Source organism: Microcaecilia unicolor, chromosome 1 (genome assembly GCF_901765095.1).
Source record: "Microcaecilia unicolor chromosome 1, aMicUni1.1, whole genome shotgun sequence".
Classification (NCBI taxonomy): domain Eukaryota; kingdom Metazoa; phylum Chordata; class Amphibia; order Gymnophiona; family Siphonopidae; genus Microcaecilia; species Microcaecilia unicolor.
In genome coordinates, this window is record NC_044031.1 from 543,035,739 (window position 1) to 543,063,014 (window position 27,276).

General features: G+C 41.1%; 2 protein-coding genes across 2 annotated transcripts in view; one reads left to right on the forward strand and one right to left on the reverse strand.

Annotated features, from left to right (window-relative positions):
• Positions 1 to 2,467, forward strand: part of CCNE2 (cyclin E2) — a 60,673-nt gene extending 58,206 nt beyond the window's left edge. The window contains exon 12 of the mRNA XM_030216834.1: positions 2,069 to 2,467. Coding sequence (XP_030072694.1) covers positions 2,069 to 2,179 — 111 coding nt within the window. The 3' untranslated portion in view covers positions 2,180 to 2,467. The remainder of the gene's footprint in view (positions 1 to 2,068) is intronic.
• A 310-nt stretch (positions 2,468 to 2,777) lies between these two features.
• The window catches only part of INTS8 (integrator complex subunit 8), a 178,326-nt gene continuing 153,827 nt past the window's right edge, over positions 2,778 to 27,276 (reverse strand). Inside the window, exons 24-28 of the mRNA XM_030216822.1 lie at positions 23,737 to 23,787; positions 17,687 to 17,760; positions 17,548 to 17,612; positions 16,050 to 16,093; positions 2,778 to 5,248 (exon numbers count right to left, since the gene is read on the reverse strand). Coding sequence (XP_030072682.1) covers positions 5,132 to 5,248; positions 16,050 to 16,093; positions 17,548 to 17,612; positions 17,687 to 17,760; positions 23,737 to 23,787 — 351 coding nt within the window. The 3' untranslated portion in view covers positions 2,778 to 5,131. The remainder of the gene's footprint in view (positions 5,249 to 16,049; positions 16,094 to 17,547; positions 17,613 to 17,686; positions 17,761 to 23,736; positions 23,788 to 27,276) is intronic.

A 27,276-nucleotide genomic window follows, 5' to 3' on the forward strand; every position in this document is an offset into this window, starting at 1 on the left:
AGTGGAGGGCGGGCTTCCCCATTGCCTGACACCTGAGAGCAGTACCCGACCTGCAGTCACTGTAAGACCGTGACAGCACCCCCTCCTCTAGGTCCCCTTCTGCCCTGAACGTGGGCTTAGGCTTGTGGGGAAATAGGCAATGGAAGCACCTTACTAGCACTGGAGCATGGACTTGTACAGCGGGTTCCCAGGAGAAGTTTTCAGGCCCAAGCCCTTTCCAGGCAATAATGTATTGCAGTTGTCCGTGTACCCGTCGAGAATCAAGTATGCTTTGTACCTTATACTCTTCATCGGAGGCAGTCACTAAGGGTGACAAAGTAGATGGTACCACACCGGACTTCTCTCTATTATACACACACATTATTATATATATTATGGAAGATGTTGAAGGGGATACAGTCACTTGGGTAGTAGAATAATCTTTACTAGGTGGACCCTACCTCACAAAGAGATAGGTAAACTCATCCAATTATAACACAAACCTTTTGTCATCTGTAATAATGGGGTCAAGTTTAATTCATAGAGCCGGGATAGGTCTCTTGGGATCTGAAGCCCCAAATAACGCAATTGAGGCCCAACCAATGTAATGGGAAGGTCCCCTGCCACCTCCCTGCCAGTCCTTCCCTTAAACTTAATACTTCTGACTTCTTTGCATTGATCCAGAGACCCGAGAGATATCCGAATTGGTCTAATAATGTAAGAGCCAATGGCAGTGACCTCTGGGGGTCCATAACCAGCGCCAATAAATCATCAGCAAAGAGAGCTAATTTAGTATATTGAGTTCCCACTGGTATTCCACCTATACCCTCCTCTTGTAACATTTTTAATGCCAATTGTTCAATACAAAGAATAAATAAAGTTGGGGACAGTCCTGTCTGGTACCACGCTCCACTGGAAAAGGAGGGGATAGAATACCATTAACAAAAATTTGGGCCATTGGTTGCTGATAAAGGAATTGAATTCTACTATAAACATCGCCCACAAAGCCAAAGTGTGTCAATACCTCCCACAAATAATTCCACGAGACAGTGTCGAAAGCTCGCTCTATATCAAAGCTCACCAAAACTGCCTCGAGATCTCACAATTTTACCAACTCTATAGCCAGCAACACTTTACAAACATTGGCAACCACATTTATGTATAATTGTTAGCAAACAATGGAAAGCTGTGTTTTTAGAAGTAAAGAAGGCTTCTTATGTATATTACTGAAAGAGAATGTCTGTAAGAGTTTTATGATATGGCATTATAAACCTGCTAAATTGAAAACAATGTTTCCTTCAGCTTCTGATGTATGTTGTAGGTGTGGTTCAGACAGAGGAATTTTTTTTCATATATGGTGAACTTGAGAGAAGATCAGGTTATAGAGCTGCTAGACTACTAGGGATGTGTGATGTTTGGGGTGGGGGGGAAGCAGATAAGCGACTTGATTATATGTCCCCCTTCCTGTCAGTGCATGAGCCAATCATCTTTTATGCACAGACAGGAAGGGAGACATTTTAATCGATGAGCTGTGATTTTAACACAGTAGTAATTTGCATACTCGTTACTACGGTATTTTTTTTTCTATTAACTTTGCGGTAGAAGCTGCGTTCTCAGCCTTGGGTATGCAGCTGTACTATACATTTTTCTGCACTGGCCCCCGAGAACATAGAACCATGTCTGTGTGATAGCTTAACTTGAAAAAATGAGTAAGAGGAGTTGAGGTTGTGGTTCTGCAGGAAGTCCTGCGCATTCTCAGAAAGCATTCTAGCTTTTGAGCTCTGGAAGAACTGACAGCACCTGCATGCCAACAAAGAATGAGTAGGCTGGGAACGTACACATATAGGTTTGAATGTAAAATCTGCTTTTGTTCAACAGTCATTTTCTGTCCTTTGAAAATTAGCTGCTTTTTGTTGGTGCTTTTGCAGTTATGTGGGTTTTCTGAACATTGTGCCTAAGGCCTGGTTTCTGTCTTGAGTGGTCAACTGAGAAACAAGTTATTTCCTATAATCCTTGTTCACAGGTGACACTTTCACTATACTTTTGTTCAAGTGATGTAATGCGTTTTTTTTTTTTTTTTAAATTTTAGGATGAAGTTAATTCAAAGGCTGAATGTACAGTAACAGGACGGCAATCTCCACCATGTATTGGAGGCATTCTAACTCCTCCAAAGAGTACAGAAAAATCACTACCCTGCTAGCGTGGAGCAAGCAGCTGCAGGAGAGGGACAGTGGGAGTGCTGATGCACATATTGCTGAACAGTCTTCCGCCTGCTTTTGCTACTGGAATGTCTCAGTCTGCCCCCGAGAGCTTGGCTGAAGTGAATCTTCTATTTATATGAACATTTTGGGTCTGAGGTGGTAAAGCTTAGTGCTTCTACTTTTCACGTGCTGTTGAATGTGGAACAAGGCCCTTGGACTTCAGCTAGGTTATGTAAGTCATAGAATTTAAGAGCTGATTGGAATTACTGTCATAAAGCAGCAGAAACCAGCAGGCTATAGTTTTTTGTGAACGTAAAATTATACCAGGAAGGTAACTGGTGAAAGACAAATCCCAGTGTTTTCCTGGTACTTATTTTATTTTCAGGGCCATCTAAGCTACTGTAACAGGTTACATTTTTTTATACTAGTATTAAGATCAGTACTCTTATTTTTCACAGAACGTGCCTTTAGCTTTGTCCCATATGTCATGTTGTTGCTTCCAGAGTGCTTTAAAAACATTTTTTGCAACCCCCCCCCCCCCCCAACAAAAAACAAAACAAAACCCAACATTGATCTATAAAGGTTTAGCTTATTTTAATTAGTTGCCACAGTGCATCTACCTCTCTTAGGCTATCTTAAAAAAAATTGTCCAGAAACCTCCTCATTCTTATAGTCATAGTCTCCCCTGTGAGGACTGTGTCTACTGAAATTAGCATTAACTATCTTTACTTCTGAACAATTCAGAAACTAATTGATTTAGGAAAGCACAGTCTCAGAGGAGTTAAAGCAATGCATAATATTCAACTGCAGGCTTTCCTTTGCAGTGAGGTAGTAATCTCTCATTGGCATGGTACAACACTAAAAATAACTCCTGGAAAGTTGGGTGCTTCCTGCTTGGACCTAACAAACAGTGCTACTCAGTCTGTGAGCAAGAGCTGATGCCATGTGCCCCCAGTGTTCAGGCATAGCATGCACATGGAAGATTCTGGCTAAGGGGGGGGGGGGGGCATCCATTGTGCAATGCTGGCATTGATATGTTAATAAAACACACACACTGACTCATCCGAATTACATGATTATATTGAGAGCCAAGCACAATGCAGGAGTTGGAAGCTGAAAGAAGGAAATAAACAAGCCAGACCTCTGCCAAGGTTAACTGATTAGGCAAAAAGTTGAGTGCAAACATTTTTCAAAAACAATCCTCCTCTAAGCTTTATTTTTTTTTTTTAATTAATGAAAGTGAACTAGGTCCTGGGGAAAGGATATGGGACACAGATAGTAGAAAATTATTACTGAGATTACGGTCATGGATTTTACATATAACACAGAAAAGCAGCTGGCTGTAGGGAAAGTAGATTCTAGTTAATGTTTGAAGTATTGCAAACAGACTCTAGTCTTGGTGCTTCCTAATGCATTGTCATACTGTAGCACCTTTGAATTGCTCAACAATGTGCCTGCTCTGGCATGTTGTCATCCTGGAGATGGCAGCATCAGTTACCTTTAGAGTGTTATGAATTGTCAAGAGTCTGTGTTTCTAGTGGAATGCAAAACAAACATTTCACTACTTGGAATTATGCCTTTATTAGACAAAGGCTGAAATGCTGCTGCAGGTGGTTTGTTGTAGACATCATAAGAGATGTCGCCAGGAAAACCTTGCATTTTTATTGTTAGCTATAAAAGAATGCATTAGAATTGATACAGTTACCTAAAATTAAGCCTGCTTCATATGATTTAGAAATCTGTATACCAGTGTTTGTCTATATAACAGCTGAATGCCTGTGGCAGTGGGACATGTTGCAGGATTTTCTGGGACAGTTCACTATTTACACACCTCTGAACATTGGTATCTGTTCCTAAGGATAAGTCTGTTTTTTTAATTAGCAAAAATGGTCAATAATTGTTCGAAAAATAGGTCACTCTATACAATGTGAAGTTGAACTATTGCTGACATTTTGTGGTGCCAAGTGATCCATCTCTGCATTAGCAGAGGGGAAGGGTCAATACGTGGTATGCCAACTTGCTGCTGGAGCAAGATGAAGACAGCTTTTGGGGTATAGTCTGGAGACATACAATGCTTTACTTGAACAGAAGCTAGGGCCCTTCACACTCTGTCTGGCAGCAATAGTAAGCTTACCTACTGCAGGCCCTACCTGGACATGAAGCTGTGTATAATAAATGAGCCCTTACAGCACACAAGCTGATTTGGAGCTTTTCTGCCCAATCAATTTCTTTTCTCTGGGAGTAGGGATATACCACAGTGGTTTATGGGACCAGTTCAGTTCCTTTTAACAAGTCTGAAAAATGCATATACATATTCCAATAAATATAAATATATTTTTATACAGATGAGCTTTGATTTGTCATGCAATAATTTTAGATTTATATAAGTTGTAAATTGTTTTGTTAGTACCCCCTTTTTGTGACATTATCTATGTTCTAGCAAGGGCTCTTTTTATTGTGCAAAAAATTAAATTTAAGGACAAGTGCTTTTTAAATGGCACAGTGTTAGCAGCCTAAACATATATGTATATGTTTGACTGCACAGAAAATAGGTTTTCAAAATATTTATAAAATACACATGTATGCAATAAAAAAAAGAAAAGAAAACGTACATGTGTTGTAAGCACCATGGTTTTGAACCCAATTCAATGTTCACAGGCACCCTATATGTGAACAGCAGATTTATTTGGGCTTAAATGTCCTTGTGTACCTTTACAGTTAGCTGTCATACTGAAAATTCACCTTTTTATGCTGTAAGTGTAACATGTATTTCACCTTCCATTAACGTGTGGGGAGAGAGGATTACGCTACCTGTTTATATGTGGAAAGTATAAATATTGTACAAAAGATGTACACATCCTCATAGGTTAACAGTTTATTTCTAACAATGAGTTATAGTAAAAATAAATATTTTAAGAAATTTTCTTTATAAAAAGGTCTGAATCTGTTCTTTAGAAGTAAAGTTTTGCCATTGCTTGAAGAAACTTTTTCTTTCTTCTCTGTGCTGCAAACTGTAGGACTTCTTCTGGGTTATTGGCATTGAGCTCTGTCTGGCCAATGGCCTTAATCTGTCAAAGGAACATTTAAAATACATTTTAGCATGTAGTCTGAAACTGTACAAGCAGAAGATGCACACAAAAATAAGCAGACAGAGGTCCTTTTAATAACAAAGTTGCGCTAACAGATTTAGGGCCCTGTTTACTAAGCTGCGTTATAGGTGCGTTAACATTTTTAATGCGCGTTAACCATATGCGCGTGCTGTGTACATGCCTACAACATCCCTATAGGCACCTACATGGCTAACGCACAAGCTAATTGTAGGCGTGTTAAAAATGCTAATGCACCTTAGTAAACAGGGCCCTTAGTGTGCACTAAATGCTAAGAAGATGGGCTTCTTAGCATTTAATGTGTGCTAAATCGGTTAGCATACCTTAGTAAAAGGAGCCTATAATTAGGTATGTTTTAATAGCAAATGTGTTAATACAGGTTATGGAAAAAAATATGTGGAGGTCAATGCGTGCATACAGCCACTCTTCAGACAATTCTTTGATGGCCAATACATTAGAGAACAGTGCACTTTTTAAAAACCTATGGTTTGTATCAATAAATTAATATATTTTGGCATAAATGTTAGCACACCCACATTGATCTGTAGTAGTGAGAGTACTGGCAAAGTACTTAATTGCACAAAAGGAAAGCAGTAAACAATCTACTCAGGAAGAGACAGCTACACGGAAACAGACAGAAGCCTGTCTTCTGAAAATCCAGCTGGTGACCTCTAAGGTAGAAGACAGTTGGTGAAATAGTAAAATAAAGCTGGGAAGATAATAATTTTAGTATTGATCTATAGTGCGGCTGCACCTTGAGACTGTGTGTAGTTCTGGCCAACAATCTTGGAGAGGATATAGCAGCACTAGAAAAAGTGAAGAGAAAGGCAACAATTGGTGGGCAGTATATCAATCCTTTACCTGAATGATAAAGGGGATTGAATGTTTCACTTATGAAGAACAGCTTAACTGGTTAGGGCACATCAACTTCCAGAAAAAAAAAAACTGAGGGGAGTGGAACAATTAAATAGGATTGGTCATGTTCCCTTATCAAGCAAAAGCCTAGTAGCAGATTTAAAAAGTAGTTTTTCAGTCAAACAATTACACTTTGGCGTTTCATGTCAAGAGAATGTGGTCCAGGCTAGTGGTACATCTGCATTTATTGCCTGTTTTAGGTGTGATAGTAGGAAAGTAAGGAACACAACAAAATAAAACAGTTTCCAACACACCATAAAGCACCAAAGTCTCAGCAATAAGGAAGGAATACAGGTAAATAATAAAATAAAATGTATCAACTTAAACCAATAAGTAACAGATCAAAATAAAAAGCTGAAAACATCCATATCTATAAGATACAAGACAAGACAATAATTATAGGAACTCCGGTTTTAAATTAACTTTTCAAATTGGCCACAGAGGCCTCAGTGCACTGGAGATGGAAGGGGACCTTTCTGTTGAGGTGTGTTAAGAACTCCTTTAGTTATTTGGGGATCCAGCTGCCTCGTTTATCCGAGTTGGTGCACTCCCTTAATATTGGGGACCTCCTGGAGGCAATGAAGCAACAGTTTGAAGGGTGGTGTGCATTGCCCTTGTCCTTATTTGGCCGGATTAGCCTTTATCGGATGATAGTTTTCCACAAGTGGCTCTCTATGTCCTCCAATTTCTGCCCATTCACCTCCTCAAGAGACACCTCTTGCAGGTGGATAAAATGCTGACCAATTATAGCATTGTGAGGCTCAAAGCTGATGGAGAGAAATATGTGGAAGATAAGGATAAAGCTGAACTGCTTAATGATTATTTTAGCTCTGTGTTCACGAATGAAAAACCGGGGGTAGGGCTGCAGAAAACAAAGGCTAAAGGGGATGGATGTATGGTAGACCAAGACCCGTTTACAGAGGACTGTGTTCGTGAGGAGCTTGCCAAACTAAAAGTAGACAGCGATGGGGCCTGATGGGATACACCCGAGGGTGCTTAAGGAACTCGGAGAAGTTCTGTCAGCTCCGCTGACGGACCTCTTCAATGCTTCCTTAGAAACTAGAGTGGTCCCGGTGGACTGGAGAAGGGTGGATGTGGTTCCTTTGCACAAAAGTGGAAGTAAGGAGGAGGTAGGGAATTACAGACCTGTCAGTCTGACCTCAGTGGTGAGTAAACTAGTGGAAACGCTTCTAAAGAGGAGGATTGTGACATATTTTGAACTACATGGAATGCGGGACCCGAGGCAGCATGGCTTCACTAGTGGCAGGTTGTGTCAGACGAATCTGTCTTCTACGACTGGGTGACCAAACAGTTGGATGTGGGAGGGGCGCTTGATGTGGTATACTTAGATTTCAGCAAAGCCTTTGACACGGTTCCGCGCAGGCGACTTATACATTGAGTGCCCTCGGTATGGGACCTAGAGTAACTGATTGGGTAAAAAATTGGTTGAATGGTAGGAGACAGAGGGTGGTGGTAAATGGAGCTTGCTCTGAAGAAAAGGAAGTCGACAGTGGAGTACCGCAGGGATCGGTCCTAGGGCCGGCTCTTTTTAACGTCTTTGTGAGTGATATTGCGGAAGGGCTGTCTGGTAAGGTTTGTCTCTTTGCGGATGATACTAAACTCTGTAACAGGGTGGACACCCTGGAGGGTGTGAATGACATGAGGTAGGACCTAGCGAAGCTAGAGGAATGGACCGCTATTTGGCAACTAAGGTTTAATCCCAAAAAATGCAGGGTCATGCACTTGGGTCACAAAAATCTGAGGGAACGGTACAGTATAGGGGGGTGTAGTGCTTCAGTGTGCGAAGGAAGAGCGGGACTTGGGGGTGATTGTGTCTGACGTCCTTACAGCTTTCAAACAGGTAGAAAAAGTGATGGCCAAAGCCAGAAGGATGCTTGGGTGCATAAAGAGAGGCATGACCAGCAGGAAAAAGGAGGTGATAGTGCCGTTGTATAAGTCTCTGGTGAGGCCTCATTTAGAGTACTGCGTGCAGTTCTGGAGACCGCACCTACGGAAAGATATAAACAGGATGGAGTCGGTCCAGAGGGCGGCTATGAAATTAGTAAGCGGTCTTGAATGCAAAAATTATAGGGACAGACTTATGAACCTCAACATGTATACGCTGGGAGAGAGGAGACATGATAGAAACATTTAAATATCTCAAGGGCATTTATGTTGAGGAAGAGAGCCTTTTTCAAATGAAGGAGAGCTCTGCAATGAGAAGGCATATGACAAAGTTAAGAGGTAATAGGCTTAGGAGTAACCTAAGGAAGTATTATTTCACAGAAAGGGTGGTGGAGGCGTGGAATGGCCTCCCGGTGGAGGTGGTGGAGTGGAGGACTGTTCCAGAATTTAAAAAGGCATGGGATAAGCATGTGGGATCCCTTAGGAACAGGAAGAATTAGGGGTTACAGAGGATAAGCAGACTGGATGGGTCATATGGCCTTTATCTGCCATCATGTTTCTATTGTTAGAGTGGAATGTAGCCAATACCATTCACATTATCCCCCAAGTTGGTCTCAAAGTCACTTGTTTAGACTATAGCACATGAGAAAAAAAGGTTCCAACTCAAAAACAGTCCATATTCTTCTCAACTGCTGTCAGGAAGGACCCCCCCATGATTTCAATGGTGTGCACTTCAGTGAATTTTAAAACAGGCTGGCAAGCAATGTTTTTAATCACATTTTTGGGGAGTGGGAGGGGGTTAGTGACCACTGGGAGAGTTAGGAGAGGTCATCCCTGATTCCCTCCAGTGGTCATCTGGTCATTTAGGGCACTTTTTTGTTGCTTATTATAAAACAGGTCTAAACCAGAACGTCCAACTTATAGCCCTGGATGTTTTTGTTTTGTTCCCTTATGGCAGAAAAACATCCAAGTGTTAGGAACACCCATATACCACCCTTAACACACACCCTGACACGCACACTTGTGATTTGAATGCACTTGTGACAGACTTCATAGAAAACATCTAAAAATTGGTTTTGAAAATACCAATGTGGATATTTTTGTGAGAAAAACGTCTAAATGCAGATTTATGCCACTTTTTGGACCTTTTTCTCTTTTGAAAATGAGCCCCTTAGTAAAAATGGGGAAAACACAGATCTAATGTCCCATAAATTTGAAGAGCCTTACAACATGATCACGGTGTTGGGGAAAAATAAAGGTAACCATAGGAGTGGCTCAGCATGTCTGACTGGTTCTGATTCAGAATTTTCTAGGAACTCAGTCACATCCAAACTATCATGAATCAAATCCTCTCCAACTCTAGAGGCGTCTCCTTTCTCTTCAGGATTTTTTTGGGATGCAACTGCAATATAATAAGCTTTTGAGAAAAGGGCTTAACGCCCTCTTGGTATATGTAAAATCTCTTCCATATATTTCTTTAAAGTATCCCCAGGTGACAGGATAGGGTGCTTTGGAAAGTTTTTAAAAAACACAACATAATGCTGAGAATTTTCCAAAATCTCCAGTGTTCTAGCTGTAAGCATTTTATCTTTCACTAAAGCAGTTTGTATTTATGTATTTATTTGTCTGCCCCTCTAATTTATCCAGTCTAAATTGAGCACTTTAACATTTTCTGTTACCTAGTAATTTCTTGATCAACCAGAACTGCCGCACTCAAATTTGAAATGGAATTATGCAAGGCCAAAACTGCATCCCATAGTGATTCAAGCATCACAGTCTCTGGCTTAACCAAAGGAAAAACCTCCAATAATGGTTTGTGGCCCTGCCCCAATACCAGGCTGGCTGTGATGGACCCACTGCTTCTGCTGTCAAGGGTGTACACACAATCTCCAATGCCTTTTCTCTAACTGCTACCGCTTTCAGTGGTGTCTCTCCTTCCAGCTGGGAGCTCCCTTCCACAGTCAGAATGCCAACTTGAGACCAATCAGGCTGCCAGTCCCCATACTGTCAATGCCATTGCAGGAGGAGGAGCAGCAGACTGCGGTTCGGGGCTCAGAGTTGTACTGAGCTCTCCAAGGAACACTGTGCTTCTGGTACCCCAGCAGAGCTTGTCTGTAGTATTCTGGACTTTGTGGTTAGAAGCTCCAGAAGCAGCGTTTGACAGTAAGGAGAAGCTTGATGAGCTTCTGATGGGAATTGCCTCGTCTTCCCTTACGCTTTCCCCCCATTACTTAGGAGAATCACGGACCACCTTCTCACCACATCCTCTGCACACCACAATCTTGGTTCTGCCCAGTGGCTCTTTTTATTAGCATGAGTAAATAAATACAAAATATACAAAAAAAACTGTGCTCATATCACATAAGAAACTTTTAAATAGAGTGGAATCAGAGACATCTCAGCATGTTGTCATTACACTCAATAAAAAAAATAAAAAAATCAAAAGCAACCTTCCAAATGTGACATCTTCAATTTAACTCTTAATAGTAGTGTACAAACTAAAAAACAAAATCTTCTGCACGTAATGTTCAAATTCAAAGCTTACTGAATACTTATCTTATACTTCTTTTCATCCAATACATGTTCACTGTCCATAGCCTCTGACATGGACTGTTTCACACAAAGCTTCCTCAGGAAGACCCAGTCCATGACAATGAAAGAATATTAATTTTAAAAGCTCTCTTAATTCACTATCTGCTAACTATTACTATACTACCCACTAATGATGAAAAAGTGTTTGATCAGGTACAGTGGAAGTTTGTTTGCTGCCTTGAGGTAGTTTGGATTTGGCCTCAAATGATCTAGGACTCTGGTGAGAGTTAATGATGGAGACCTGGGGGTCTTTTGGCTTCAGTGAGGAACTAGACAGAAGTGAACCTTATCGTCACTGCCTTTCGCATTGGTCATTGAGGGCTGGTGGCGAGTATGAGCTATGGCAGAAATGTGTGGAATTGTGGTGGGGGAACAGGAACATAAAATATAATTGTTTGTGGATTATATAATGTTAATCATTTGTGAACCAGAGACCTATCTTCCTGCTTTGATGGCAATATTTGGGGGCTTATGGGGAATTGTTGGGGTTTAAATGCAGCCAGATCAAAGCTATTGAACAAGTTAGTTCCTTTTCTGGGCATCAAGGCTATCACAATCCCTCCCATTTAAGTGAAGCTTGTCTGTTGAAATATTTGGGAGTGCAGATTGGAGAGGATTTGGAACAGATTTATTGACTTGACTTTATTACATTTTTAAGGAACTAGGGAATGAGTTAGAGAGAGGGGCTAAACTACGTCACTCATGGCTGGGATGGATCACTAGTGCAAAAAGACGGTAGTTCTGAAAGGTTCTGTGCTTATGACAGATACTGCGAGTTTCCATCCCTGATAGTGATTTAAGGCACTTCCAGAAGCAAATGGGGGGATTACAATTGGGGTAGGAAACCACCTAAGATATCATAAAATGTCTTGAAGACCCCCAAGGGGAAGGGGGGCTAGAGGTGCCCAATCTTCAGAAGTACTATGAATGGGAGGAGAATCCGGGTAAGCAGCGGGTCAGGCTATAGAGAGCTGAATGTCCCTCCTCTCACAGATGGCTGAAGAGGGAGGTATGAGAATGGAAGAAGGGTTGGGTCTCCTGGCTGACACAACAATTAGGGTGTGGAGGAAGGCATGAAGAGCATAATTGGAGGGAAAAACAGTGTCTAGATTAATGTCCATCATTTTCTGCTTACAACTGGCTCCAGGTCTAGATCCTACCATCTTAAGGAAATGGGAAAAGAAAGGGCTATACTGAATTGGTCAGCGCTAGGATGATACACTGGGGTCCTTTGAGTGGGTGCAAGGGAAGTTTCACCTGCATAAGCATGAATTATATGCTTATCTGAAATTGTACCACCTCTTAACGCTGGATACATATAAGGCAGCTCTCAAAATGGAGCTGACACCTTTTGAACTTTTGATGATGGGGGGGGGGGGGGGGGGGTGGATAAATGTAACCTACTTTTCAACATCTATAAGGCTTGAATCGGGGGAGGAGCCCAAGGATCTCATTTTCAAAAGAGAAAAACATCCCAAAAGCAGCAGATGGACGGTTTTCATTAGAAAACTGCCAAATCATGATTTCTGAAACTCAGATTTAAGACATTTTTCTCTACAGTTTGTCTAAATCACTTGGGAGAGGGGGATGTTTTGGGCAGGCCCAGAATGTGGAGATTTTCAGAGATAATGGAACAAAATAAAACTAAGGCCCAAATAGGGACGTTCTTATGTGGATATATTTCAATCATAACTAAGTCACAAAAAGGTGCCCCAACTGACTACTGGAGGAATTAAGGCATGACTCCCCCTTAATCCCTCAGTGGTTACTGACTCCCCCTACCATCTCCCAAAGATGTGACAACTTCCGATGTATGGCCATTTCTATTAGAGCAACAAGCTGGTCACAGGAGTAGGCTAGTGGTCAGTGCAGTGGACTGTAGAGAAAGGGACCCCGGTCTATATCCCACTCTAACTAGTAACACATGGTGGAAATTGTGAGCCTTCCAAAATCCACAAAATACCAATTGTACCTATACATAGGAGACACCTGCAGACTTGAGGTTTTTTGTAGAGGTGTACAGATAGGTACAATAGGTCTTCAGGTGTTCCTGGAGGGCTCACAGTACAAAATAAGGGTGTTAAGGTGGGATTTAAACCTAGGTCCCTTTATGTGAAGTAGTGCACTGGCCACTAGGCTGCCCTTCTGCTCTGCTGGGATGTCTGTGTGACCAGTTTACTAGGAATGATGCCACACAGCCATCCCTATGGCTTGTTTTTGTGCATTTTTTTTCTAGGACTTTTTTTTTTGTGTGAAAATGGTACCTAAAGAACATTGCTGTGTTGAGGATGAGATTTGTTGATGTTTTCAGCAAAACGTCTACAATTGGATTGTACTATGGGGACTACACTTTGTATTGTATCAACAAAGTTTAATAAAGACTTCTATAAATTAAAAAAAAAAAACGTCTACAATTGGATTTGGGTGTCATATTGAAAATGCCCCTCTAAATTTAAATATATTTCTAGCTGGGAGAAGGACTTTGGGGAAACAGAGAAATGGGGTGAAACCTGGTGTACAGCATTATAACTAAAATCTCTATTTCAGTTAACATCATTGAAAATGGATATAAGCTTTTATACTGTTGGTACCTGACTCTGTACTGTTTGCAAGAAATATATAAAATAGGTACTGAACACTGCTGATGGTGGGGGGAGGGGGGAGAGAGAGAGAGAGAGAGAGACACTTATCTGCATATTTGGTGACAGTGCCTAGTCAGAGGTATTAGGGGGAGGGCTATGCATTAGAAGCTCTTCCAAGATATTACACAGGTGAATTGCCTGTGGTGCCTAAAGTTTTCATTTTGCAAATCATTCTAACGGACATTGATAGTGATGTGCAAAAGCTGATACTGAACTGGATAGGGTGTTTGATTCAATGATTACAGCACTAGACCTTTTTGTCTGTCAAAAGATAAGAGGTTGCTTTTTTTCTCTTTTTGGTTTTGTTACCATTTGAAGTGAAAGAATAATGTAGGGCTTTGGAAGGTATTGTATATAGCCCTTTTTTCAAGCTATGTGCATGATTGTTTCTGAGTATATGAAAATGTAAAAGATATTTTAAGCGGAATACTGAGGCAAATGATTAAGGATCACTTTAAAAAGTCTGGACTTGGAATAGCTGTGCGCTATAAGAGGTCCGATAGCTTGCCTGATGCCTCTGTTTTTAACTCCTTTGTTTTTTTTTTAGAAATGACATAAAAAAGTAGAAAAAGGAAAAAGTATTTTTGTTTTGTTTATAAGCTAAATAAATTGAAATATGAAGAGTTGCGTGTTTTAATTAAGCTGTATTTTAAGTTTTATGTTTAATTTGTTTATTGATTTTCAACTTTTCAAGTTTACAAACTTGTTTAGAAAAATTGGATATAATGAGGTTACAATATAAGAAAATGTATCATACATGAAAATTCCCTCAAACCAATACAAGTCCACTAGTGGGGAGTTCAAAATACAAACATCATTGAAGGTATATTAATAGGAAATAAACAATTTCAAAAAGAGTGGCAGAGGTGTACAGAGGACACTATATTCCAATTTCAAACAACATCATTAGTTGGAATTACTATTCCAACAGTCTTCCTAGATGTAATAAATGTCTCGAGTTGGGATGGATCATAAAACACAAACTTTTCAGAGTGGTATGTGACCAGACACTTGCACGGGAATTTTAAAAAGAAAGTCGCTCCCAGCTGAATCGTTTCCTGCTTTTTTTGAAGAAATCTTTTCCGGCGCACTTGTGTGTCCTTTGATATATCAGGATATACACAAATTTTTAACCCTTTGAAAATTTTTTCACGATTTTTGTAAAACAATTTTAATATCCATAGTTTGTCAGAAGACAAAACAACTGTAGCCAATAACGTGGCTGGTATTACTTGTTCAGAGTCTGAGGTTTCTAAGAAAGCTGTAATATCCAAAGGTTGATTTTGTAATATTTGTTGCTGTCTAGATGGAAGATAAAAAACTTGCGCTAGAGGAGGTATATTTTCTTCACTGATCTGTAAGATATCTTTAAAGTATGTTTTCAGCATCTCTCTAGGAGCCACATTATCCAACAAAGGAAAATTTATAAATCGCAAGTTATTACTTTTTGAAAAATTTTCCATTGTCTCTGCCTTTCTTCTTAAATTAATTAAGTCTTTCACCATATTATTTTGAACTTCTTGCAGTCGTTGTACTTCTTTATCTTGTTTCTCAACTTTAACATTCAATTGCTTTACCTTCTCCTCTATACAGACAACTTCCTGTTTCACTTTTTGAATCTGAGGAATTAGTGCTTTGCCCAAATCTGCAATAAGTGTCCACAAACAGTCTAACGTAACTTCGGGAGGTTTAACTTGAAAAACTGCAAGTGAAAAGTCACCTACCCCCGTTTGTTGTGAGGAAATTCCTTCCATAGTCGAGGCATTTTGCTCCTCAATTGATGTTTCAGCCTGTGAGTTCAATTCAGCTCTTTGGTGATCTTCATGTGTCTCCCGTCGTCCGTCGTCTATCCCCCGTTCTAGGGTAAGACTCGGAGATGCCATATCTAGAGCTTCAATCTCACACGGCATTGGAGGGGGAGGGGGTGTTCGAGCGTCGGGGCTTAGAGAAACTTCCAGCTCTAAGGTCTCCTGTGCTCCTTCAACCAGCACAGGAGACAACAACGAGCCGCTCACCGGCGTTCTGGCGTCCAAAACTCGCTGCAAAAAAGAATCTATCAGACCGCTTCGAGTTGGGGTACTAAGCCGCTGGGAGGCTGTAGCAGCAGCTTTCCCCCTTCTCTTAGGCATTTTTAAGGTATGGCTAACACAAGAAGCCTTTAGAGAGGAAAAAATCGCAGGAGCGTCTGTAACACGTCTGCTCTACTCGGCGGCCATTTTGAACTCAGCCTGTATTTTAAGTTTTAAAATGTGACATAAAACCATTCATTGCCACATTGGTAATACTCCTGTTTTTGCTTTGAAATGAACTGTATAGGAGCAGTTTGATGGAATGCAGTGAAGGCTTGGAAGCAGATAGATGCCCCGTATATATTGAATGTTCAGGAAAAAAATGGATAATGTACATCTTCTGAACATGCTGACTATACAGTAGGGCTGTTTGACAGGGTGTGGGTAACACAGGAGCACTGCAAAGGAAATAGAACACAAGACCATGATGAACAGAGCTACAATATGGGTTGAGGTATTTCTTTTAGGGTTCCTGCTGTGGATTCTATGAGAGGTTTGGGAGACTTGATTACTTGTATAAGCAAGCTGGGGTGGAGGGTAAGATTCGTTATGGGCCAATAATGTTGTTTCCACATAAAGCTAATAAAAAATAAATTAAAATCAAACAAACCAGCAAGTCGCTCTCTCTATAGATCTTACCGCTATTTGCCTTTTATCTGTTTCTCCTCTTTTATGATGAAGGTCTAGAAAACTGATTAAGGAAACAAGACATAAGAACATAACATGACATTATCTACGTAGGCCTTTGCCAGATCTTCAGAATAAAAGCAGATTAAAACAATAACCTTTCTGCTATGTACTACAGTATTACTGACTAGCAACACAATGGGCAGAAAATCAAACCATTTAGGCCCATACCTCTAAGCAGGGCTTCAAGCACTAAGGGGGTAATTGTAGAAGCAGGTGCCTCTTGAGGTGCTCTGATGTTGTGTGGGGACAGCTTATTCTATATCATCTGGGTGTCCGGATTCCATTATAGAAGACTAGCACAACCCGGTATCAGACCACCTAAAATGTAGACACTCCCACTTACACTAGTCATAAACATGAGATAACTGCAGGTGCCTAAATGCGGCAAAGGCATTCGTAACTTGCAGTAATCTCTCTCTCTCTTTTTTTTAATTTTCAGAAGGCATTAATAACAATAAGCCTTATTAATGCCTTCAAGTCTCAATACAAGAGAAAAAAAGGCATAGTTATGCCATGAAGACAGACAAGAAATGTACAAATACATTTTCAAAAAGCATATTATTTCACAAAATGAGCAAAAAAGTACCTCCATTTTTAAAAGAAAAATTTTAGTTTTAGTTTGTAACTTAGGACCCAGTATTCAGATCGCGGGATGTAGCTGGGCTGCCTCCCACGGTCAGCGCTGATTCCAGATATTCGATACCAGGCTGTGTCCGGTAACTGGCATTGAATATCCGGTTTATCTTTGGCCGCTAAGAACATATCCAGCCAAATCAATATTCAGGCTGGCTGGCTAAGTTCATAGCAGCCAAAGATAGACCTGCTATTGATGTGGCCAGATTTGGCCAACAAACTTACCTGGTGGTGCCCTGAACATCAGCGGATAGCCATTTATATCACGTGATATAACCGGCAATCCACTAACTGGGGCTATTCAACGGGAGACAGCTGGCTATCTCCCGCTGAATATTGCCAGATAGCCGGCTAAGTACCATTTAACTAGCCAGTTAAATGGTTTTGAATATCAGCCGGTTAGTACTCTGTAAAGTGTGTATAAGTAGCAGTAGCGCCTATGTCGTTCCCATGGTTAATGCTATGCCACTTATACATGAGCAGTAACCTACTTTGCTGCCACCTACAAGCAAAAATGCAGGAATTCTTTGCTTAAACGTGGGTGCCCACTTTATAGAATAGCTCTTTATAAGACCACACAGTGTGATAGGATCAAACTTCCATCCTGAAAGAACTCCTCTGGCAGCACATTAAAGGAGGGATAAAATAGTGGAAAGCCCTCCCTTGCTCAAAGGACCTTTTCTGCTTTACAGGCTCTGGAGCTGGGAGACTATACATTGGTTTGGTGCTCCATGTTCCAGTAAAATATGGATTGGGTCTTACCTAGAATCTATTTGACTTACTGTATATTATCAATTTTAGAGCCAAAGGATACAGGTTAAATATTCCAAAATGGTCACATCCCAGATGTAGTCATAGTATGAGTCCATGGCATCATGACTGAAAAGAAAAATCTAGTCAATTTTTTAAAAAGCCATTCTATTTTATTTAAAATCTGCTAAAATGAAATTTACCTGTTTTGTTCTTGTAGTGCCTTAAACGCAGTCTTGTAATCAATTTCTCTTAGGAACTGACATAGAATTGCTACCTATATATATAGATAACAGAATGAAAAAGAATTTCTTTGCAGCATTTTTAGCATTGGCAATAAGTGACTGTACCCTCCACCTCTCTACAGAATTAAAAAGAAAACCCAAAACCAAAGCCTCCCACAACCCCATTCCATTTCCATGGTTTTGGGCCCTGCATACTAAAGTGTAAAGATTTAAAGCACAACATGCCTGGAAACACACAAAAATACCACAGTACAGGTAGTTTTCGGTGTGATGGACTTTTGCGAAGTCAATTTGCAATAGTAAACTTTTAGGTGAAGTCCACTTCATGGAAAAGTACTGCAATGCAAGAACATGCAAAACAGCTCAATGCTTAAAAATGTGAAAACAAGCATGTGAAAAAGGCTTTTTGGGCCCATTTTCACGGATAAAATAACTAAAGCTCAAGAGTTGGTGGCTCAGTGGGCTCAATGCACCCCCTCCCCAGCCCCAACATTGGACTAAAAAGTTTAAATCCCTGCTCCCTGAACAATGTACAGTCTGTCCCCACCTCCGGCACCTTGGCTCACCCCAAGGAATACAGGGGGCATGAGGGCAACAGTGACCACCACTTGTTCCTACAACATAGGTTGCCGTTTTCAAAATGGCATCAGCTGACCCCTAGCAGTAGTTTTATGGTATAACTAGGGTTTAAATTTCATACTACTTAACTTAGAGGGGAATAATCGAACGGCGCCGGCGAAATACATGGCCGGCGATGTATTTTGGCGGCGCCGCAAACAGCTGGCCAGACCCGTATTTTCGAAAAAGATGGCCGGCCATCTTTTGTTTCGATAATATGATTCCGGCCAGGCAAATGCCTTGGATTTGGCCAGCTTCGTTTTTTAGCGATAATGGAAAGTTATGTCGGCCATCTCAAACCCCGACCAAATCCAAGGCATTTGGCCGTGGGAGGAGCCAGCATTTTTAGTGCACTGGCCCCCCTGACATGACAGGACACCAACCGGGCTCCCTAGGGGTCACTGCGGTGGACTTCAGAAAAGCTCCCACATGCATAACTCCCTTACTTTGGGAGCTGAGCCCCCCAACCCCCCCCCCCCCAAAACCCACTACCCACAAATGTACTGCACCCACTAAAACTGCTCCAGGGACCTGCATACAGCCTCTAGGACTTATTGCTGCTGTATAACTTTGGCACACCAGTTCACACCTGAAGACTAATCTCTCTGAAAAAGTCCTTTCTTGAAATAAGCACGTTTACTCAGATCAGAGGTTATGCCCCACTGGCAAAGAGTCCCCTGGTACTAAGATTAGCAGTAGGTCAGAGCTGGCACAATGGTGTACAATGCCCTCTTTCAGCACCATTCAAGGTAATAACTAAGTTCTTTAACGTGGATAACACAGGAAAGGGAACTAAAAGTGGCTTACAAAAATGGCCACTACCGCATGGACTACAACAGGAAACAAAACAGGGCACACTCTGACCCAGTAAGCAGGGGGAAAGCACCAGGGAGTAGAGCCTACCAACTACCAATACCTACACCCACCACAATGCATTGCTGATGTGACTCTGCAGTGCAAATAACAGAAAAGGTGTCACACTCACCCCAGAGCCACATCACAAGCAGGAAAAGGCTGTCGGAGAACAGAACACATTCTGCTTTCATGGAGGTGGGTACGGCATTTGAGGCTGGTATACAGGCTGGGAAAAAAAGTGTTTAAAGTGGGTTTTTTTGGTGGGACGGGGTTAGTGACCACTGGGGGAGTACGGGGAGGTCATCTCCGCTTCCTTCCGGTGGTCATCTGGTCAGTTTGGGCACCTTTTTGAGGCTTGGTCGTGAAAATAAAAGGACCAAGTAAGCCGGCGAAATACTGCTTAACGCCGTATTTTTTTTCCATTATCGGCGAAAGCCGTCTATCTGGTAGCCACGCCCATACCTGCTCATGCCCCGCCTTCGCTTCGCTGCCGACACGCCCCTTTGAACTTTCGCCAGCGAGGCGACGGGAAAGCAGCGATGCTGTCAAAAAGAGCAGCTTTCGATTATACCGATTTCGCCGCTTTTCCCAGATCGCCGGCCATCTCCCGATTTGTGTCAGGAAATGGCCGGTGATCACTTTCGATTATAAGCTGGATAGTAACATAGTAAATGATGGCAGATAACCTGAAAGGTCCATCCAGTCTGCCCAACACTACTGCTAGGAATCAGTCAGCCCCATTTTGAAGCCGCAGCCAATGGGGCAGGAATGAGTGGAGATTGCTTCTACAACCTCCGGACCACATGGGGGTGAGTCTGGGTGCTGGGGGGAGGATGGAGGGGAGGGGGCAAAATGCTTGACTTGATCCTGTACATTGTTAAAGAGTGGGAATTTGTGTGGAGGTGGGGGGGGGGGGGTGGTGGTGGTGGTGGTGGAATTAAACCTTTTAGTTCCCTGCTGGGGCTAGGAGAGGAGAGGCATTAGACTCACTGGGCCACCTGGGAGTTTAGGTTACCCTTGGGTAGAGGCTCAGTGGCACCTTCAGTTTTGGCTTTAGTTTTCACTGGCTGCTATGCAAAGGGGCATTGAAACAAATTATTTATTATGTATTTCCACAGCCTGGTATGCAGAACACTGTGGCAACTTATAACTTGCAAATTTTAACTAAGCATGTAAATGATTGTGCATCTCATAGCTACACTTCAAGGAAATGGGCCTGTACGTAGGGCCTTTTATGACAGAAAATTTCAAATTCTAAATGAACGTCATCCTTCCTAGAATAATAAACTAGTATGTATCCCCTTTTACAGTACTGGTGACAACTAGCTAGGAAGTGTACTAGATCTGGAGTTAGGGATACACTGTGTCCTGTGCTGGCAGGATACGTTGTATCCTGGATGAGGCCACATATAGCCAGATCAGCCTCATCTGAGGTGGGGGTGATAATGTGGAGGAGTGGCCTAGTGGTTAGGGTGGTGGACTTTGGTCCTGGGGAACTGAGGAACTGAGTTCAATTCCCGGCACAGGCAGCTCCTTGTGACTCTGGGCAAGTCACTTAACCCTCCATTGCCCCATGTAAGCCGCATTGAACCTGCCATGAGTGGGAAAAAGTGCGGGGTACAAATGTAACAAAAAAAAAACAAAAAAACACAAAAACTGTGCAGGGGTGAGGCAATGTTTTAAATGATTGAAAAATAATCTCACACATTTTATAATCTATCAAAAATGATATTTTGAAAAAAAGAGAATCCACGTGCGTGGAGAACTCAAGCGGTCCCACGGAGAAGCTTAAGAAGAGAGGAAAGTGGGAATGAGAACCAGGATATCCAAAGACAGGACCACAGAAGTAATTCAGTGAAGCAAGATTTATTGGAAAACAAAAGTGACTCGACTTTGGCTATGAACAAATTCCTTTTGTTTTATAGTAATTTCTTTAATCGTTTCGTTAACCACAAAATTGTCCTGAGTTTTACTCTGATTCTTCTTTTTCTTTCTCTTCTCTTTAACAGTCAATGGGAACCTGGTTTTTGTCTGAATCTCCATAATTTGTTTTTCTTCCACCACGAGTGCAGTTGGTTCTTAATACAATTTATCTGTTTCTTCAGGACAACATTTCATTATTTCCTCATCCTCAGCGGCTATGTTTTTCACTTCAAAGCCGATCAGGGCCAAAGGTGTGTCCTCTTGTACTGGTGGAATCTCTCCTTTTTCAGAATCCATCTCCAAGAACTCTAAAGTACACTGCTTTTCTGCAGTTTCCTCATCATTAACATCCTCTTCCAGTTTTCCTGAACTGGAGTCCTCAACAACTGAAGAGCCTTGTACCCTGTCTTCTTCCTTTCGCTCTTCTATTACTTGCTCTTCTCATTATTTCCATTTCTTCCATCTTCTCTTCCAAACTCACTGGTTGTTCATTCAAGTCAACTAATTGTTGTTGCCCCTCTTCCACCACTTGCTCTTGTTCTTTGCACCGTTCTTTGTTTTCTTCTATGGTTTGCACTGGGTACCAAACGTAATAACACCGTCCAGGACTCGGGCTTCTTGCTCTCTCTTTTTCAGGGCTTAAGCTTCTTTGACTGAGCTTTGCTGGACTCAAGAACCTCTCCGTATCTTCAAAACTTAAGTCTTCCTGCATTTCCAGCTTGGTTTCACAATATCGGCTAATATGCCCATACTGTCCACACCGGTAGCAAACAGGAATTCTTTTTCTCTGCTGAGGTCTCCAATAAGATCTCTTCTGATTATTTTCGTATTCTTCATAAAATCGTTCTCTTTTGAATTAAAACATGAGCATATATCTTGAAAATGAAAATCTTCTGTGCTGAATCTTATAGTCTCTAACAGTGAAATGATGTAAATACCTTGTGAGCGGAAAAAAATGGAACAATGGAATTGGAACCGATATATTTTAAAAGCTGGGAAGAAAAATAATTAATCAATTGAATAAACTGTGTTACTCATTAGAATAATTATGGGGAATACTGCGTGAGGATAAAAATTGTCAGTTGTATTTTAATTGCGTATGGAAAGACATTAAGTTGGGACTATGGAAGAAAATTATTCACAAACTAATAATGATAATTATTGAGATTAACAAATTTGATTATATTGTGTGTAAAACAAAGCGTAAAATGATAGTCATACATATAGAAAATACAAAATATATAATCTATGATAAATGTAAAATTAAAAAATGAAAATTATAAATCGATTGAACAAAAAAAGCTGTAAACAATACATAGAATTATGTATCTGGAATGAACAATGATATTAACGATGGATACAACGAAAAGATAAACAACAGTGTTGCTGAACATCATTTGACGGAGGCATATTCATAAGAATACAGTGCATATATAGTAAATAAACAATAAACGGAAATTTGTAAAATTTAAAAGATGTATACTGTCCGAATGAAACAAATAAATAAAATGCGTAAAGAAGGGAACATATATAGTAAAAAATAATGCATGTAACACACTTAAATATACAATTGTTAGTAATAGTATCATACAGTGGCTCATAACTTTGTGACATATATAAAATGTTTAGCAAAAATTGATTACAGTGGAATACATCAGAAAATGAGTAAATGCTTGCAAGTATATCTACGGTACTTTAACCTCTAAAACAATAGATGATAAATAATGGGTAAAGAAGATCAATCGAAGTATACTAAAATTGCAAGACGTGTATTGTCTCACTATGAAACAACAAAAAAATAAAATAGTGGAAAATTTTTTAAGTTGATGCCTTTGTATAAAGTGTTTTCAGAATACCCCTCATATATTGTTAAAAATTGATGCATCAGGATTGAGCCTATGCAAAGCGCTAAAAGTGCTTGTAATACAGATTTATTTGGGGATTGGTGCAAAAAAAAAAAAAAAAAATCAAAGGAATGGACGGAAATCAATCTCATTGTTGAGACCATGGGGGCTGTGTGTGTTTAAATCAAAGATCAATTTCTGTTCTTCTTGTAGCAAGAGTTTATGAAAGTCACCACCTCTCCATTTTTTTAGTAAAGGTTCTGAGCACAATGAAACGTAAATCTGCTACAGTATGGTTAGCTGTATGTCAGTGTTGGACTAGAGGTGTAGATTCTACTTTTCTGTTAATACAGCTTCTGTGCTCTATGATACGCCTTTTGATGGCTCTGATAGTTTTTCCCACGTATAAGAGAGGACATGGGCATTGAATGATATAGAGGACGGAGGCAGTATTACAGTCAGATGTATGTTTCAAACAAAATGATTGGATGGGTAAAAACAGTGGACTCGAGACACAGATTACATACAGTACAATGTCTATCCACACTTCCTATGGCCTAAATGTGGGACACTTGAGGAAATTCTGGTTTCTGGTAGAGTCACTTTGTTTTCCAATAAGTCTTGCTTCACTGAATTACTTCTGTGGTCCTGTCTTTGGATATCCTGGTTCTCATTCCCACTTTCCTCTCCCATTTTGAAAAAAAGTACATCTTGCTGTTAAATATTACTGGTCACAACATCTAGCTGATTGCATCTGGATATACTCACCTGTGTGTGGCAGTTAAGCAGAGAGCAACACTTTATCATCCTTTTAATCACCTAGACATAAACAAAAAGGGGGGAGGGAGGAAAGAACCTTGAAATCTGTTCTCAGGAGGGATTTGTAAAGTTACACAAAGTATGAGTAGCTAGTGCTTGAAGAAACTATGAATTCAGTTAATCGGAGCACAAACTGGTACAAAGGAAAAGCTGGATTTCGTAATCTATTTCACGTGTCTGGACCTTCAGATGTCAGCTTAAAGCTATCCCCTGGTATTTCAGAAATGTAGTTTTTATATCATGAGAACAGTATATGGCTTGACAGTTGAGGCTCCTGTACACCATAAAATGTGTTTGGTTAGATGCAGTCTATCTTTTGAGGCTGCTCAGATTTCTGTTGGTGAGATCAGTATTTTATTACTTGTGGCACATAAAACAAGTTCAACCATATCTGAGTCAGGGAAACCTGATTAATTCATGCTTTACCTAAGAAATCCCTTTACCGAGTCTAACTATTAAAAAAATTGCAGCCAGCTTGACTGGGGTACTGGAAATGGCTGATCATGTTTTTCCCTTGCTGACATATCACTGGTTTCTAGCAGAGCAATGAGGAAATTTTAAATTTTTCATCATGGTGTTCCACTCTCTTCATGACCCCTCCCACCCTGGTGGCAAGGAAAATAGCTGTGAAAAGACAGCCAATGGAGACTAGAAGCTGCTTTTCAGGTGCAATCTGTCTCAAATAAATATAAAAAAATCCTTCATCCACTTCACTGGATGTTTTCTTAAATGATGTTTTCCTCGTCATCCCTCCAACCTCTCCAGATACATGGGTTTACACCTACCATCTGATGGGGACAGAAAACCACTAGTTTGATGGCATAACCCTGTATAAACTCATGTGCATCTTTCATTTGCTCAGTATTTCTCCATCTCCAGCAGATGGTAGGCATTCATGCCCATGCATCTGAAAGCAAAGGAAAATCTGGAGATTTCTCAGGGTGTTGGTACTTTGGGATTGTTTTCTCCAAGAGTCTAGGGCCACACAAGAGGGCTTGAACCTATTGGACTGCTGGAGTTGCAGCCCCAAAAAATAAGGAAAAACAATAAAACTAAAAAAAAACTGAAGCAGCTGATTTGGAATTAGGCTGAGGGGAGTAGGAACAGGCACCGAAGTGCAGCGTGGAGGACTCATGTGTCGAACCTAGGAACAGCTGAACAAGCCAAGCCCAATAAGGCTCTGTAGCCTGTGAGGGAATAAAACAGGCAAAGACTGTAAATGTTTCCAAAGACCTTCCCACAGTGAACAAACAGGAAGGATGCTCTGACAGCATGTGCATGGTTTGGAAAGACCTCACAGGAGGTGCCAGCTCCAGGATGAGCTGTGCAATTTTAAGAAGAGGCTTCCTCATGGCAAACTGTGGAGGGGATATGATTGGAGTGGGGTGGGGTAGGAGGAGCTAGGACCACACAGTTGAGACACCATACGATCATTTTCAAAGTAGATGGATGACTCAAAATGCCCCCCAAATTGTCCATCTGCCCAAAACATCCAAATTGCAATTTTGGAACAAAAGAATCTGGATCTATTACACTGCAGTGTGTCCAAATGGCAAGGGGGTGTGTTGTGGGGCATGTTTTAGGTGGGACTAGGGAGGGCCCAAAATGAGGACGTCCAACTGCGATAATCAAACAGGAAGAAATGTCCAAGTCTAAAAAGAAGGATGTTTTTATTTAGACCTGTTTCAATCATGTCCAGGGTACAAAAAGTTGCTCTGATTGAGCAGCTGACCACTGGAGGGATTAAGGCATGACCCCTCATGAATCCCCCAGTGGTTACCGCCCCCCTCCCTCACCCCTGAAATATCTGAAGGGTAGCCTAGTTGTCAGTGCAGCGGACTGTAAACCAAGGGACCTAGGTTCAAATCCCACTTCAACTCTTTTTAAACCTTTCAATTGTAAGGCCTCCAGAACCAAAGATATACCTACTGTAACTAAATACTAAAGACACCTGCAAGCCTGAGGGCCATCGAGGTGGTGCACATTCAGGTACAGTAGGTATTTCCCTGTCTCTGGAGGGCTCACCATTTACAATACCAGAGTTGAAGTGGAATATGAACCTGGGAGCCTGGAATTAAAGTCCACTGCACTGACTACAGGCTGCCCCTATGATCTGTAGGGATGCCTCTATGGCCATTTTTGTACAAATGGCCAGACATCTTTGTCCCTGTTTTTTTGGTGTTCATAATTTGTATATTTTATTTTGGAAAATAGCTTTTCATTTTGGATGTTCTCATGTATTTTAAAACTTAGCATGTTACGAGCAGGATGTCTCAATTCTGACTTGGTTGTTCCTTCGAAAATGCTTCCACAGCAGCTAGAGAATACCACGGGAAGCTAGAGAATGCTAAGGGTAGCATTTGCTGGGTCATGGTAAAGAAGCAGAGTTTGGCTTGGCCTTTTCCTCAGAGTTTATTTTACCAAGGCACCAGGAGTTCTGTTTGTAGAAGGGCTCGTCTCCTGTTGTGGGCTCCAGGAGCTCTTGTGTTGAATAAGTGACCCCTTTGGGAATCAGAAAAATTATGGAAGCTGAAGGGGTCCAGAGGCTCAGTGGTCTAAGGAATTGCTCTGGGAAGAGGGAACACTGAAGACAATGACACTGCAAGAGAACTCCTGGAAGATGAGAGCTGTCTGCAGAAGACTCGACAGTTGTCTGCATTTTCAGGAGAGAAGAGTTACCATCTCTAATCACCCAGGCCATGACAACCTTGGGAATGTCAGAGAACACACTGGACAGCATAGCTCCTCCTAGAATCTTCTGCTGGAAAGAACCAGGAACCAGGCTAAAGCTGTCTCGATTCACAGAGCAATCAGGAAGGTGACGATGGGGCTCATTTTCAAAGCACTTAGACTTACAAAGTTCCATAGGTTACTACATAACTTTGTAAGTCTAAGTGCTTTGAAAATACACCTCTATGGCTGAATGGGAATCTCTGTACATGGGGTTGAAGGTCAGTCAGTTAATAAGCAGGCTGTAACTTACTATCTTAGAGGAGAAGATGGTACGACTACCTAAGATGGATGCCCTGGAGTCAGAGGTTAGCAAGAAAACCACCATTCCAGTCGAAGGAAGTTTGGCTCTGAAGGACCCACAGGATAGATGGATGGAAGCGCTACTGAAGCTGTCCTTTGAGATTTCAACTCTGTTCCTCCAGACAGCTGTGTGCAAAGGATAAGTGGAAGCAACTGTTGGATGGGGATACTAAACAGTCCAAAAAAATCAAAAAAAGAAATAGGGAAGGACCAGTCCAAAACCAACACAAGGGAGATACTGTTAAAAAGTCTTTATTATATAGACTTGATGCAGATATGCTTTCTGGTGCAGAGGCACCTGCCTGAGGAGATGACAAATCAATACAAAGATGACAATGGCGTTGATTTGTCGATTTCTGAGGTAGGCGCCTTTATGCTGAAATGCAAATCTGCATCATCTATACAATAAAGATTTTTTTAAACAGTATCTCCTTTGTGTTGGTTTTGAACTGATCC